We start from the raw sequence: 15,987 nt of genomic DNA on the forward strand, positions 1-15,987 counted from the left end.
GGCACTAGGGACTTGATCTCAACGAGCCTAGACTTAGGTGCAAGGAAATTTAGGCGTAGGCACTAGGGTCTCTAATCCAGGTGCAAGGACCCAAGCCACAAGTACTAAGGTCTTCGGCTTAGCCTTGATTTACTTGAACCTATGCACAAGTGTCGACACTAGAGCTTGGTTGTTAGGGATTTGAGCACAAGTTTTTGAGGTCTCAAGTTTGGCCCTATGGAACCAAGCCAAGGTGTCAGGGATCTCAGCAAGTGTACCCAAGTCCTAGGCCTAGCCTTTGTGGGCTTGGGTGCTAATGTCTTGAGCCCCACTTTTTTTTTTACCCTGGCCCAAATATTGGGTTTTTGAACTTAGCTTTTTTTGACTCGACCTTGGCATATTGACTCGATTTGTCACTGAGGACCTACGGACAAGCGTTGGGGTTTCCGTGCCTAAACATGGAGTTTCTAATCCAAGCTTGGATATCTAATCATAATTTATAAAATGATTTTCAATATTTTAAAGAGAATCGTTTTCTTGAATTTAAACATAGATTTTCCATTACTTAGGAAAATGTTTCAACTCAATTTTTTAAGTGATATAAATACCCAAAAATGAGGAAAATGTTTTCATTGATAATATTTTTGTGAAATAAAGAGAGCCTATATATATATGTTTTTTTTTTTTTTGTTAATCCTACAATAACTTTCAAATCATTGTGAGACTTTTACTTTACTTCTTTGTAGAGCGCGATGGTCAAAATATATATCTGAAATTAATTGTTCCCATCTTAATTCCTCTTGAAGAGGTGAAGACCTGAAAATAGAAATTCAAACTCTTTACCTCCTCATTTTCCATATGAAAATGGTGATGCTTAGGGAGCCTAATTACAGGAAATCTTTTCCTAATCGATGAGTTTTTCCAAAAGAGTATCTACCCAAGTCATTGGAATTGAAAGGCTAGGAAAAGAACACTTCTCCCCTCTTTTCTCCCTTTCATCATCACACCACCAAAGCCCTCTCAACAGGCGGTTGCTGTTGTGGCTGCCCACGAATCATCATCGTCGTCGAGCCTACAAGCATTGCCATATAACGCCCAACTCGTCGTCCCTTCCTATGTGGATCACAAAGGAGGCAACATTCATCGGACCTCGTGATCTAAGATTTGCCTATTGGAGCCCCTCACCAACCTGGCCGGGCTCAAGCGTCGACGGGGCACGCATGCGAGGGATGTGGACCGCCGTGGGGGGTTGCCATGGAGATAGGTCGGCCGACAAATTTTGACTCTAAAAATTATAAAGAGACGGTTCCAATACTTTCTAATTTTAAGACCTTCATCGCTTTCTTTATTGGAAATCTACATTGTGCTTGTTCTACATATCTTTTTTCTAAATTACCCAAATAGAATCTTGCAAGTTCAGTTTCCCGAAGCAATTGGTCCCCGCTTTTTTGGCAAATAAAGAAGAAGGAAGAAATTGTTCTTATATATATATATATATATATAATAATCGAAAAAAAGAAAAAGAAAAAAGAGGGAAAGAAGGGAGCACGAGTGTAGGCCACCAATTATTCTAGTGGATCACATCATCTGGACCTCATGGCGCCCAGATCAACGGCCACGATTTCGAGCACGAGAAAGAGGCCTGGCAATGGTTCTAGATCCTTCCTCCCTCCCCCTTCCCCCTTCCCCCAACTCCCTTTCATTTACCTCGCAATTTCCCCCACCCGCCAACAAATCTTGACCGTCCATCGCCTCCCCCTTATTAATCCCAGATCCCCCAGCTCTCTCCTTCTCTCTCTCTCTCTCTCTCTCTTTCTAGAGCCGTGTCTGCGCTCGACCTCCTTCAAGGCCAGGCCTTTCCCCTCCGATCCGTCCAGCTTCCCCAAGGTCAGTCAACCTCGCGTCTTCGCTCGATTCTCTTCCGTCCGTTCTCCGGTCCGATCCTCGACGTCGGTTTCGGATTGATCCGGATCTTCTTGTTTCGTAATTGGGTTTTGATTTTTGGGTCCAATTTTTTCGGGGGTTTTCTTGATTTCTGCGGTGGTGTAGGGTTTTCCAGTGAGGCGGGAAGATGTTCGGAAGAGCGCCGAAGAAGAGCGATAACACCAAGTACTATGATGTCCTCGGGGTCTCCAAGAACGCTTCCCAGGATGATCTGAAGAAGGCTTACCGGAAGGCCGCTATCAAGAACCACCCCGACAAGGGCGGTGACCCGGAAAAGGTCCCTCCTTGAGCTTCGATTCGCCTCCTTTGGATTTTGCCCCTCCGTAGTGCTTTTGTTATTGCTTGATTTTGGGGAATTTTTGAATTTTTTTAATAATAATTTTGGGTAATCTGTTCGTGTTGTCGTTTTGGTGATTTTATGGTTCATTGGATCGGGTGATCAGATCTGCTTCTTCGATAGGGAGCTCTGGTTAATTCGATTTTTCCTGGCCCCTCGTCGTGGAAATGTCAGGCTTGGATAGGGCGTAGGATCGCGATTGCCATCAATTTTGATTATTCTCGCTGAACGATATGTGGCCTGGCAATCTATGGATTGTGGAATTGTTGGGCAGTGGATTCTTTGGGAAGCTTGGAGCACAGAAAAGATGAACTTTTTATAGCTTGTGTATCTAGTAGAAAAGTTATCGCGTAAATGCATAATAGTTCTTTGTGTTTCTGTCATCTCCGTATGAAAAAAAGTTCATTTTTACAGGGTTTTGGAGTGCTCATTGCTTTATAGGTGCACATGTTTATAATCTGGTCGTGCAAATTCCAATTTGTACTTGTGTGGGAAAGTTTGATGGGGATGATCAGTTGATTTTTCCTTTTTCACGGCTTGGCTTTCTTACTTAACCATTATTGCTTGCGCCATATCAATGATTTTTCATGGCTTGACGTGGTTTCTAGATTCTCCAGTCTCTGCAATGTTCCTATAATACTGTGCTTGTACCATTTTGCCAATGAATGTTTTCCTGCAGTTTAAGGAATTGGCACAAGCCTATGAAGTCCTGAGTGACCCTGAAAAACGAGAGATTTATGATCAATATGGTGAGGATGCTCTCAAGGAAGGAATGGGTGGAGGAGGTGGAGGCCATGATCCGTTTGACATTTTCCAATCTTTCTTTGGTGGAAGTCCTTTCGGTGGTAAGTTCGATAGGCATCCATGACATAAGCATGATGTTTGGTGCCATCTAGTGAATGCTGGAGAAGTCAATACTGATCTAAACTTTTATGGTCTCAGGTGGTGGAAGCAGCAGAGGCCGAAGGCAGAGAAGAGGCGAGGATGTCATCCATCCTCTCAAGGTGTCTCTCGAAGATCTCTATAATGGTACATCCAAGAAGTTGGCACTATCTCGCAACGTCATTTGTTCCAAGTGCAAAGGGTTAGTACAAAGTACTACTGTCTTCTTCTCTGGAATGTGTCTGAGTTCCTGCTAAGTGCTAACTCGATTCTCCTTTCCATCCATTTGCAGTAAAGGGTCCAAGTCTGGTGCTTCAATCAAATGTGTGGGTTGTCAGGGTTCTGGAATGAAAGTTTCCATTAGACACCTTGGCCCCTCTATGATCCAGCAGATGCAACATCCATGCAATGAGTGTAAGGGTACTGGGGAGACTATAAATGACAAGGATCGCTGCCCACAGTGCAAGGGTGAGAAGGTTGTTCAGGAGAAAAAGGTTCTGGAGGTAATAGTGGAAAAGGGTATGCAAAATGGACAGAAGATAAAATTCCCTGGGGAAGCTGATGAAGCTGTAAGAAAATCTCTATCTTGTTCTAATTCCCCCTTTTCAGGACCTCAAGCTTTATGCAATTACAATTTGTGGTGCTGTATTTGTTATTTAATCAATAATCGACTTGACGTCTCTCCTTGCTTAATGGCAGCCTGACACCGTAACCGGTGACATTGTGTTTGTCTTGCAACAAAAGGAGCATCCCAAGTATAAGAGGAAGGGAGATGACTTGTTCTATGAACATACATTGTCCCTTACGGAATCACTTTGCGGCTTCCAATTTGCATTGAGTCATTTGGATGGCAGGCAGCTTCTTATTAAATCCCAACCTGGAGAGGTCATTAAGCCTGGTGAGTAACTACTTCAAGGACCATTGAGCAGAATTCTGGAGGATCTTTAGAACTTTGGAGTGTTTATTCTAGTTTGAAATTGGCTTTTATATGAACTCATTATTTAATTTGGCGTTTTAACCAGTCAATGTTTGCACTTGAATGTCAACTAAAGGTTTTCAAAATTTTGATCTATACCTTTATATATACGTCTTGTCACTGGTGGACTCAAGATGTCAGGGATCCTTTTTGCCGCATTACACGGACTCTGTGTTGGATGATATTTGTCATGTACAATTCTCCTCAGACGGCTGTGGTTTTTTTTTGTCGTATTTTATGCTGCTTAGACAATTTAGATTTGCAAATGCCATACATGTTCACATCCAGATTGAAAATTTTGGTTTTCTTATGGTAGTTATTTTTTTAGTTTTGATGCTGTGGCTATGTGAACATGAAACAATTCATACCTTATCTATACACTAGTAGTTGTCGCTACTAATTACGTGTTTCTGTTGACCAGACCAATTCAAGGCGATAAATGATGAAGGGATGCCTATCTACCCGAGGCCATTCATGAAGGGCAAACTCTACATCCACTTCACGGTGGAGTTCCCAGACACCCTGAGCCCTGAGCAATGCAAGGCCCTGGAAACAATTCTGCCACCAAGGTCATCAGCGCAGCTCACCGATATGGAATTGGATGAGTGCGAGGAAACGACCCTTCACGATGTTAACATCGAGGAGGAGATGCGGCGGAAGCAGGCGCAGGCCCAGGAGGCATACGAGGAGGACGAGGACATGCACGGTGGTGCCCAGAGGGTGCAGTGCGCCCAACAATAATGGATGTGCTGATCGAATGAAATAACGTTAGACGCGGCGATGGATTGGCTAGCATCTGAACGTTGTGGTTATGCAACCCTGTGGAGACCGACGTATCTTTGAAATTGTGTTTCCGTTGTTCTAGCACCTAGATTGTAGTCTCCTTTTTGAGAGTTTGCATTGATATTGAAAGAACGTGATGAAGAATTTAGTATGTGGACCTGCACGACTTAAGATTATGTTATTGCATCGTGTATTTGGTATGCACTCAGGACCTGTCGCCTCCCCTTCATTTACGTACATTCTATCATCTTGCTCTTCCGTTCTTCGCCTTTACGCACGAGGCGCATTGCGACCTCTTAGGACGTTTGGCTGATGAGCGCGGTCAGGTTCGCCATTCGGAATCGAAAGAGGACTTTTATCTATAAGTTGAACGTCTCGGACTCAGATATTTCCCCCTCTTCTCTTTGCGGGGTTATAGAGCAATGTCGAGTACGCCTCTAATCTTAAAATTGTGTTAACTCGACCTCTGCAATTTAAATGAAACCAAGACTTTTAACTTGATTTCTGGGAGGCCGTGGTGCTTTTCTTGTTCATGTAGAAACCCCTTTCCTATTGTCATGTCTACACGCAAAAGCCATCAGCCGATAGAGAATCCTACCATTGGAACCCAAACGTAATACAAAGTAGTTGCCAAGTCCAGTCAATATCACGACGGTTAACATGGGTTCAAGGTTGGACTTACAATTAGGATTAAGTAAACCTTATTGTACCCAATTTTTTTTTTTTCCAGTCAAATATATATTTCTCCTTCTCTGACCAACAATTTCTTGGTAAGGTGGTAAAAGCTGAACTAACTTATTTCGAGAGAAGTACAAAAAAAGTTCTAAACATATTACATAAGTACCAAATTTAGTCTAAAGTCTTTTTATAATGGTATTAATTCAGTCCATTTGACCAATTTAGATTGGAAATCGTTGACATGGATGTCGACTATCATACGTGAAACAACCGGCAAAATATTATGATTTTTTTCATTATATTTTTTTGTTTTTTGTTTTCTTTATTAACTTGTTTCCTTTTCTTTCCTTCATTTTGGCCGACAAGGGTCATTGCCGGTTGCTGGCGAGGGTGTCGGCCTCGCTTGTGGCCGGTGAGGGCATGATGGCAAAGGCCTTTGGCCAGGGCCTTTGCAACCTTGTCGGTTGTAGCCAAGGGCTTGTTGCCCCTCATTGGCCAAAGCCAAGGTGGGGAGGGAAGAAAGAAGAAAAAAATAATAAAAAGAGAATAACAAAAAATTTAAAAAATTATATAAAAATGTCCACATTTGCATTAGTCATGCCACGTGGTATGACTAGCGTCTACATTAATGATTTCCAACTCAAATTGAAAGATGGATTGAATTGATAATAATGTAAAAATATTTAGGATTAATTTGATGCAATTGAAAAATTTTAAACTAAATTGATATTAATGTAATATTTTTCGAATCTTTTTGGTACTTTTTCCCACTCGTTTCTCTCGGAGAATACCTTTTTCTACTTTAGTAAGCACACTGAACTGGCCAAACTTCTCTATTGTGATTAATTGGGGTTTCATAAGAGCAAGAACTTCAATCATGTCTTTTTTTGTGGGAGCAAGTGCACCAAAAATCTTAAAATCTATCTCTGAACTGTAATTAAATTTTAAAATTTTTAAAAAGTGTAATCAAATTTAAAATTGTCAAAATGGATGTCGATGGTTGGATCCAGATTACAGCTCTTGATCAGAATGCGGAGCTCTTTACATTTGAGGAGTGGAAGCGAGCTGATAGGGTAATCAAATTTGGGGAACTGCTTAAATCTAAAGAAATGGAAAGCAAATTCCAGGCTCGGACGAGCTTTCATTAAACAAGTTGGACCTAAAGATCCAGATCTACGGTGTAATTTACTATCCTACGATGCAAAATAATGCTCATCTGATAGCTCGTAGAATCGGCAAGGTGCTCGACGTCGATCCAGTCGAACATACGAAAGGGGGTAGAGGGGTTTCGTTCAAGTGGAGATGGCCTTTCAGCCGGGGGTTTCCTCGAGTCCAGCAATGTAGTTACTTAGCCATGGAGATGGTGAGTATTGGGCAGGGCTTTAGTAAATCTAGCTTCGAGCTCAAGCAGCTATGACGGCGAGCTTTGATCTCGACGGGCCATGGCACCTGCGAGCTTTGAGGTCTGCTTTGCCTTGGAAGCTCGCCGTCGCCATGGCCGCTCGAGCTTGATGATGATGGCCGTAGTGGTTAGGCTTGTGTACAGAAGAAAGGAGTAGTACTAGGGGGAGCATGCATGGAAATGAAGAAAAGAAAAAAAACAGAAGAAAAATCATGTCGCGCCACATGTTTTAATGAAAAAGGAAATGTCTAATGAAGAGATTTGATTGTGCTTTTTAAAATTTTTTGTCACTCCATTATATTTTTATGGTTAATTTTACGAATTCTCTCTATTATATATATATTAACAATTAGATGGGTGATATGTATATTTGGATATATTACATTGTTGAATTTATCCTCTTGCCACCCATTTAACAGTAAACCTACAAAATGTATTTGACATGAATAGTGAATGTAATTTTGAACATTGCTTATACATTAATGTACTTGTTATATAATGTAAAAAATTTCCATCGGGTGCTTGAATAGACCAATTTAAGTAATCCTTATTTGGTGTATCATTCTTAACATTCCATCCCTCGTTTTCACAATCTTATGAGCAAACATTTTTAGAGAATTGGTAATGACTAATTACATTTTTCATCCTTTTCCATCTCACAAAGTTTAAAATTTCCAAAATTTTCCTTTCATCACTCTGATCTCTCTCTCTGTTTTTTTTTTTTTTGGTGGAAAGTAGCCTTAAAATCCTTTTCTTTTTCCGCCCTTATCTGCTAGGCGGAAGATTTAGGTAATCTAATAACCTCACCAGTTACAAGATTTAGGTAATAACATCATTAGTTACTATCGCCTTTGTACTTGCCAAATTTATTCTGACCTTGTCGTCCTTCTACCTTGGCACCACTTCATATGTATCCACAATCCTTTTTGTCTTTATTTTACTTAGCCATCTTGGCTTTTGACCTTTGTTCTTTTTTCCCAATATCTTGTGTTTCAAGGGTTTTTGAAAAATATTTCTTGCACAAGTAATTATAAGATGAAAAATTTCGTTTATTAATGGAAGGAATATGATTAACAAAATTAAATAACATATATGTGTCAACTTGGACTGTAATTGCGGATTAAATTTTTTATTATGTTGACAATGTACCGAATAAAAATCTTTTTTTTTTTTGGGGCCTCACATAATCCAATCCATTTCTTGCAGAACGGTCATGTTGACCAGCGTCACCATAGGTGCTTTTTATATTGGCTATAGTGTAATAATGAACTTAGAGCGAGGCATCCAAAATTGTTCTAGCGAGACACTCTGATTTGTATAAAAATTTGTTGCATTCAAAACAAAATGATGCTTGCCACTTAGTTAATTCCTCGGGGGTGCAGGTTCTAACCTACTTATATTATGGATTGAGCAAAAATTACTGCGGTATTTGATGTTAATGATTACCGTGGAAAAGAGAATTTCTTCCATTGATTGGGATGATCTCACCCATTAATTTTGTAGGTCCCATGTAAGCTTCACATGTCATCTGGTTTCATAAGATTCATTTGGTTCATTGAATCAGATTCATCTAGAGTTTACCGTCGGCTAACGAAAATCGATCATCTTACCAAAAAATAAGAACAAAGGAAAAACAGATCGAAAGGGGAAATACGAGATTTTGGCAAGCGCCGGAGAAAAGGGTAAACGATTGCGCAACCCGCCATTTCCAGACACGTCTTCATCACTCTGCTTCTTCACCACCTGAACAGTGAAACACCGTCTCTCTCCCTCTCCCCCCGTGTTCAACGACGTGGCCAACTCCTCGATCGATTGATCCGCCGGCAACATGAGCGGCACGCTCGAGTTCTTTTATGGCGTCGGGATCTACCTCGTTGTCCTCACCCTCATCACCCTCTTTGCCCTCGCCTCCTACCTCTGCGCCCGCATCTGCGTCCTGCCGCCCCGGAGCCACTCCCTCGCCGCGGCGGAGGACGGCAGCTACTCCGTTGCAATCGCGCTTGGCCTCGACGAGGCCACGCTGGGGAGCTTCCCGACGCTCCTCTACTCTCAGGCGAAGGCCGCGAGCTGGACCTGCTGCTCCATTTGCTTGTCAGAGTACATGGAGACGGACGTGCTGAGACTGCTGCCGGACTGTGGCCATGACTTCCACTCGAAGTGTGTCGATCCGTGGTTGAGAATGAGCCGGTCGTGTCCGAACTGCAGGACCTTGTCGGTTCCAACTCCGGTCCGGATACCCCTGGCTGAGGTTGCGCCTTTGGCGACGTCGCTGCGGTGATACAGACTGATCAGAAGGCTGTGGAATTGCGGCGGAGATTCTAGAATCAAACAAAATTCACTGTAAACGAATTGAGATTTCTCGTGCATGGGTTCGAGGTGGATCTGTGCGTTGATAGTGATGTTCTAGACAGCTTTTTGGAGCTAGAAAGCCATCCTACCGCTTGCTAGACTCAACAGAGTAAAGTCATCATTTATGAGAACGAAAGCGAGTCTTACATGCAATGTACGCAGCGAATGAGATTGTTAGCGTCAGTGTCTATTCGGGTCCCGACTTTCTGTTTTTATTTTTCACGTGTCGATGATTGTGATAGGTCGTGAAGTAGCAAAAATGCATATTTGAGTACAATTCAATACGAATGAGAACGAAGAGGGAGCATTTTTATAGGTTTGATATTTACATAGAATAAAATAAGGAGAAAAAAGTGCACCCAACAAGATTACAGACAAAAGATTTGAGGGTGCAATGCAAACAACAAGGATTCCAACAAGTTAATGAACGCTAAAGGCAGCCGGTGGAAGAGAAGTAGGAAGGGATCTAGGAGAAAACAGTACATGTCTGCAAAACAAGAGGCTGCCAGAAGAGAACCCAGTTTTGGAAAAGAAATGCTCGCCCCCAAGACGTCTGGTCAAGCTTGAAATATGGAAACCGATAAGAGATATCAACCTCTCAGATGCTTACGACAACTTGAGATGATGATGATGTAAGTGGCAGCCTGGCAGGTCAAATGTAATAGAATAAGAACAAAGCAGATGCTACCTGCCGTTTCGGGAGAGAGGGAAAAGGGGAGAGAGAGAGAGAGAGAGTTAAAGACTCGGAACCTTCGCAGCAAAAGACAACATGATCATTACTTGCTCAGGAGTTCATCACATTAATGTCGGCAAACACCAATTTCTCTCTGCATCTCTTGGTTGACGATGACTCCACCTCAAGCATTGGCTTATGATGATACTTCTATCGTTTGTGCAATGCTCTCAGTCAAACGAAATGGGCTTGTGAGCCCTAGATCTAGCAAGGGCCACGACCCTTGCTCAGTGGTCAGCGGAGGTCGCCAATGCCGCTGCCGGCCTTCTAGAAAAAGAGGGAAATAAAGAAAAGAATAGACAATAGAAAATATAAAAAAATAATACAAAATGCAGATTTTTTTAAAAATAAAAAATGGTCCACATCGGTGATGTCCGATTAAAATTATCCGAAATGACTAAATTGACAATTTATTTAAATGTTTATGATTAGTTTGGCAAATCATTTAAATGTTTATAATTGAATCGGCAAGTTCTCAAAATATTTATGACTAAATTGACAAAATCAAAAGGTTTAGAATTGAATTGGTCATTGTACATAGGAATTTTTGGATCTTTTTCCCTTTACTTGAGTCTCATTTGAATCTTCATTAACCCTTCATCCAAAATTGCTCCTTTTGATTCCGCATGTCCACGTCATTGCTTCAGTCTTTCCCAAATCTCATGTCCAATAAAACGATTTTTGGAGATGAATTTCCATGTTAGTGTAAACGACCTCTTATTGAATTTAAAATTTGGGGAAAAACTAAAGTAATTAGGGTTAGCTTTCTATCTCGCTTGGATTTTTTATTTTGCGCTTGATCTTCAATTTTTTGTGCTCAGAGTACTTGTGCTTGAGACACTCGATTCGGGATGCTCGAACAACTTGCCTCGGGAGTTTTCCATCTCTCAATCATCAAGAGAAATTTTGGATAGAGGGTTAACGAGGGTAGATTTGAAACTCAAGTAAAAGTTGGTGGTTTTTTATAAGACGAAAAAAATGTAGTGTAGAATTGGAGTTAAACCTAAAGTTCAGAGTTTTTTATGGGAAGAAAAGAAAGTTCAGAGTAGAATTAAGATTTGGCCTAAAGTTTGAGGTTTTTTAGGGCATTAGGAGGAAAAAATAGTAGGTTTTAGCTGAGATGATCTCGAAGAAAGAAAAAAGAAGCAAAGTTTATCTTATATATTACGTAATTTTGTTTTGATCCTGCCGCTCTTTCCGAGGCGCATTAGATGTTGAAGAGGGGGACCCTATCCCCTTTATCCGACCTTGTAGGATAATAAGCTAACGAGCTCGGTCGTTGTTTGCCATTCGAAATTGAAAGAGGACTTCCATTTATAAGTTGAGCGTCTCAAACTCAGATGTAAGTCTTTCTTTTTGAGTACAAAGCAAATCTCAAGACATATATTATTATCCATAATGAAAATATTTTTATTGACTACTTATTTCAAGCAATATAAACCATCATTTTCGGGAATATATCTTCCAAATAATTCATTTTATATAAAACAAATTGAGCGGAATTAGATTTTTCATCCTTTCCCATCTCACAAAGTTCAAAAATTGCAAAATTTTCCACACATCACTCAATTTTGTTTTTGTTTTTTTTTTTTTTTTTTTTTTTTTTTTGGGGGGTTAGCCCTAAAGTCCACTTCCTTTCTAGTCTTATTCGGTGGAGGGAAGATTCAGGTAATAACATCACTAGTAGCAAAAGCTAAACCGGAAGATTTAGGTAATAGCATTACCAGGTGCAACTGCCTTGTACTTCCCAAATTTCTTTTGACCCTGTCGCCCTTCTATCTTGGCACCACTTCATATATATCCCCAATCCTTTTGTCATTATCCTACACACCCTAGTTGACTTTGACCTGATTCTTCTTTCCCGACATTGCTTCGTTCGGATAGTAATATAAACAGAAACTACGGCTGACAGATAGAACCATCTTGTGTTTTCTTTTTAAGGGTTTGTATTAATAAAATACCATTATTTAAAAAATATTTCTTAGGCAAGTAGTTATAAGATTGGAAACTTTCGTTTGTCAGTGGACGGAATACTGACTACGGCTAGCAAAATTAAATACCGTATATGAGTCGGTAGCTAAACCGTGCTCGTGCATTAGTTTTTTTTTTTTCTTCTTTTTTTTGGTTCCGCCAATAGCATACCAAATAAAAATTTTTTTTTATGCCTTGTATAAATCAATCCCTTTCTCGCGTAACGAATAGCTACTACTTTTTATATTGGCCATAACGTAATCATGAACTCGGAGCGTGGCGTCTGAGATCATTCTGAGCAAGAGACATTAAATTTGCCGTTTAGCACTCGGTTAATTTCTCGAGGGCACATATTTGGTTTTGCCCAGAAATAACCTTCTCGTATTATGGATTGGGTGAAACTGTTTGGATTTCTATGTCTACTGACACCCAAAATACTTTTGCTATCGGTGCTAATCACGAGCGATAAAAGCCTTTGAAATCATCTTCACTGTCACCTGCAGGCTGTAATTTATATCAGTCCAGCCCATGGTGGTCATGAAAGCAAAGGATGACCAAGGATTTCGAGAGCCCTCAAACTATATTTCAGTAGACCTACAAGTAAAAATACATTATTTGATCATAAAGTACTTGATTGTCACGTGTTCAAGCTAAGAGATGCTGTTAAAGACATAGAGTTTAGATGAAATTGACGGCAAAGTTGGGCCGGGAATGATTGATGTTTAAAAGGGCACCAAAATCAAAGGAGCGGTTAATACTTGCTGAGCAAGTTATGAGAACACTTGTTTTCTTTTTAAGGTTTTAGATACCATTAGCGAAAGAAAATAATTATAGGATTGAAACTTTCTTTTATTAATGGACGGACTAGGATTAGCAAAATTCAATTTCATAAGTGTATCAGTAGCCGACCTGTGACTACGGATTGGTTTTTTTATTACGTCAATTTAATCTCGTCCTCGTAGAACAATATTATTAATGGGCGTCACGGTAATTGCCTTTTATATTGGCTGACATAATAATGAACTTAGATCGAGGCATCCGGAAATTATTATGAGTGAGAGACGCTGATTTATATATAGAATTTGTCATTTCCAAATGTGTCTTCCTCACTTTCTTCACCACCTGAACAGTTAAGCATCAACAATCACTCTCTCTCTCTCTCCCTCTCTCCATCTTCAGACGACGTCGCCGACTCCTTCCATCGATTGGTCCGCCGGCGACGTGAGCAGCACCTCCGGTTAAATGGACCCGGGCCAGTACACGGGATGGTTTGCGTTCTGCATCGCCATCTCCCTCAGTATCATCGCCCTCATCGTTCTCTTCACCCTTGCCTCCTACCTCTGCACCCGCTTCTGCATCCCGCCGGCCTGGACCCCGGTCACTGGTGCCGACCACTTACCTGGACCCGGGCCAGTTCACGGGAGCCAACCCCTCACGTCGGCAGTGGACGGCGGCTACTCGATCGCGATCACCCTCGGCCTCGACGAGGCCACGCTAGGGAGCTTCCCGAAGCTCCTCTACTCTCAGGTGAAGGGCGCAGGCTCGAGCTGCTGCTCCATTTGCTTGTTGGAGTACAAGGAGAGGGACGTGCTGAGGCTGCTGCCGGACTGTGGCCATTACTTCCACTCGAAGTGCGTCGATCCGTGGCTGAGAACGAACCCCTCCTGTCCGAACTGCAGGACCTTGCCGGTCCTGACTCCGGTCGCGACGCCCCTTGCTGAGGTCCCCATGTTGATGGCACCGCGGCGGTGATACAGACCGATCAGAAGGTGGCGGAATTGCGGGCGGAGGCTCCAGAATCAAACAAAATCTACCGTAAGTGAATTGAGATATCTCGTGCACGAGTTCCAGCTGTTGACTGAAACTGACCGACTTCGCGCCATTTTCGACGCTTCTTTTTCCAGTTTTTTGTATTCTCTTTGGTTGCTCAGATGTCGCGTTTGGCGGGTGGGCCGGTGGTTCGCCGCCGGACGATGTACGGCGAGCACAGCAACAGCTTGAGACGATGATGATGTGATAGGTCATATACAATAGAATGAGAACAGAGCAGATGATGCTATGCTACCTGTCGTTTTGAGTCGTAGGGTCCTCGCTCCAACATGCATCCAATACATCCGTTGCTGGACATTGCTAATTAGATAGAATTAATTGCATTTCGACCATGTAAGAAACATAGGTACGTAACTTGAAAACGTTCATCCAGTATGAGGAAATTTGCAATTCCGTGATTCGGTATATGCGTATATCGGCTCGCCTCCGACGTCCAAATCGAACTATTTCAACAATGAATTTAACGAGAACAAACCAATAGATAGAGAGCAGTTTGCTTGATTGGGTTTGGTCGGTAAAATTTTGAGTACCGATTGCTGGTGTTGCAAAGCATAGCTATTATAAAGTGACCGGAAAATTACCATAAAAAAGAAAAATTTTGTATTTATGTCAATTTAAGATTAAACTTTTCAATTTGATCAATTGAGTTATAAACCTTTTGATGATTTGTCAATGTAGTTATTCTGATTAATCTAAAGAACTCCGGTTCGTTTCTTCTGCTACAAAACTGAAGGTTTTAATTCATGGGGTTTTAAGCTTCTTCCCATGTTCTCTTCGTCTAGTTCAAGATGGTCTTTGAAGGAAAATTATAATGGCGCTAGATTTAGTGAGGTGGAGCCTCGCCAGCCATCAATATGGGCGAGCAACTGACGAAGGAAGAAGAAAATAAAAGGAAAAGTTGAAAGAAAAGAATAAAAAAAAAATAATAATTTAATTTTTTTTTTTTTATAAAACATTGAAAAAGTCTGCTTTAGCATTGAACCATACTATGTAAGATGGCCGGTATCTGCATAATAGATTTTTTGACCAAAATTAGTCAGAGTAATTATATTGGTAAATCGTCCAAAAGTTTAGAATTAAATTGGTCAAATTGAAAACTTAAAATTGAATTGACATTCATAAAATAAAAATGGAGCAATAAGTACAGAATTTTGGAATTTTAAATTTTGTGAGATGGAAAAGGATGAAAAATCTAGAGGCTGTGTTTGTTTCACCAGCGACCCTCATCGGCAACGAAGGGCTCGCCTAGCTCTGGATGGAAAGTCTCTCCCCAAAAAGCTCTCTTTGGCCGACCTATCTCTCATTTTGGTCATTCTTACAAGAATTAGCCCTAAAGTCCATTTCCTTTCTAGTCTTATCCGGTGGAGGGAAGATTCAGGTAATAACATCACTAGTAACAAAAGCTAAACCGCAAGATTTAGGTAATAGCATTACCAGGTGCAACTGCCTTTGTACTTCCCAAATTTCTTTTGACCCTGTCACTCTTCTATCTTGGCACCACTTCATATATATCCCCAATCCTTTTGTCTTTATCCTACATACCCTAGTTGACTTCGACCTTATTCTTCTTTCCCGACATTGCTTCATTCGGATAGTAATATAAACAGAAACTATGGCTGACAGATAGAACCATCTTGTGTTTTCTTTTAAGGGTTTGTATTAATAAAATACCATTATTTAAAAAATATTTCTTAGGCAAGTAGTTATAAGATTGGAAACTTTCGTTTGTCAGTGGACGGAACACTGAATACGGCTAGCAAAATTAAATACCACATATCAGTCGGTAGCTAAACCGTGCTCGTCCGTTAGTTTTTTTTTTTTTTTTTTTTTTTGGTTCCGCCAATAGCGTGCCAAATAAAAATCTTTTTTATGCCTTGTATAAATCAATCCCTTTCTCGCGTAACGATTAGCTACTACTTTTTATATTGGCCATAACGTAATCATGAACTCAGAGCGTGGCATCTAAGATCATTCTGAGCAAGAGACATTAAATTTGCCGTTTAGCACTCGGTTAATTTCTCGAGGGTACATATTTGGTTTTGCCCAGAAATAACCTTCTCGTATTATGGATTGGGTGAAACTGTTTGGGCTTCGATGTCTATTGACACCCAAAAATACTTTTG

At 40.9% G+C, this 15,987-nt stretch overlaps 3 protein-coding genes across 4 annotated transcripts; all 3 read left to right on the forward strand.

Moving 5' to 3' along the window:
- The first annotated feature begins 1,702 nt into the window (after positions 1-1,702).
- LOC104421160 (dnaJ protein homolog) lies at positions 1,703-5,105 on the forward strand. Of its 2 annotated transcripts, none has more exons than XM_010033018.3 (7): positions 1,703-1,866; positions 2,029-2,200; positions 2,940-3,105; positions 3,203-3,344; positions 3,435-3,711; positions 3,842-4,040; positions 4,540-5,105. In XM_010033018.3, exons 2-7 carry the CDS (start codon positions 2,051-2,053, stop codon positions 4,857-4,859), a joined length of 1,254 nt encoding a protein of 417 aa, XP_010031320.1. In that variant the 5' UTR covers positions 1,703-1,866; positions 2,029-2,050; the 3' UTR covers positions 4,860-5,105. The 2 variants fall into 2 exon arrangements, with proteins under 2 accessions (XP_010031320.1, XP_010031321.1); XM_010033019.3 differs by having other exon boundaries at positions 1,704-1,866; positions 2,039-2,200.
- Positions 5,106-8,632: 3,527 nt separating this feature from the next.
- On the forward strand, positions 8,633-9,259 carry LOC104423358 (RING-H2 finger protein ATL70). The gene has a single exon (XM_010035858.2). The coding sequence runs from the start codon at positions 8,810-8,812 to the stop codon at positions 9,257-9,259; it is 450 nt and encodes a 149-aa protein (XP_010034160.1). The 5' UTR covers positions 8,633-8,809.
- A 3,900-nt stretch (positions 9,260-13,159) lies between these two features.
- LOC104421161 (RING-H2 finger protein ATL70) lies at positions 13,160-14,078 on the forward strand. The gene has a single exon (XM_039317664.1). It carries the CDS (start codon positions 13,277-13,279, stop codon positions 13,784-13,786), a length of 510 nt encoding a protein of 169 aa, XP_039173598.1. The 5' UTR covers positions 13,160-13,276; the 3' UTR covers positions 13,787-14,078.
- Positions 14,079-15,987: the final 1,909 nt, after the last annotated feature.

This window comes from Eucalyptus grandis, chromosome 1 (genome assembly GCF_016545825.1).
Source record: "Eucalyptus grandis isolate ANBG69807.140 chromosome 1, ASM1654582v1, whole genome shotgun sequence".
Taxonomy (NCBI): Eukaryota; Viridiplantae; Streptophyta; class Magnoliopsida; order Myrtales; family Myrtaceae; genus Eucalyptus; species Eucalyptus grandis.

Coding starts and splice junctions, on each gene's coding strand:
- LOC104421160 (XM_010033018.3), top strand. CDS start 2,051: ATGTTCGGAAGAGCGCCGAAGAAGAGCGATAACACCAAGTACTATGAT. Junction 3,106..3,202: donor TGGTGGAAGTCCTTTCGGTG/GTAAGTTCGATA, acceptor TTATGGTCTCAG/GTGGTGGAAGCAGCAGAGGC. Junction 4,041..4,539: donor TGGAGAGGTCATTAAGCCTG/GTGAGTAACTAC, acceptor TCTGTTGACCAG/ACCAATTCAAGGCGATAAAT.
- LOC104423358 (XM_010035858.2), top strand. CDS start 8,810: ATGAGCGGCACGCTCGAGTTCTTTTATGGCGTCGGGATCTACCTCGTT.
- LOC104421161 (XM_039317664.1), top strand. CDS start 13,277: ATGGACCCGGGCCAGTACACGGGATGGTTTGCGTTCTGCATCGCCATC.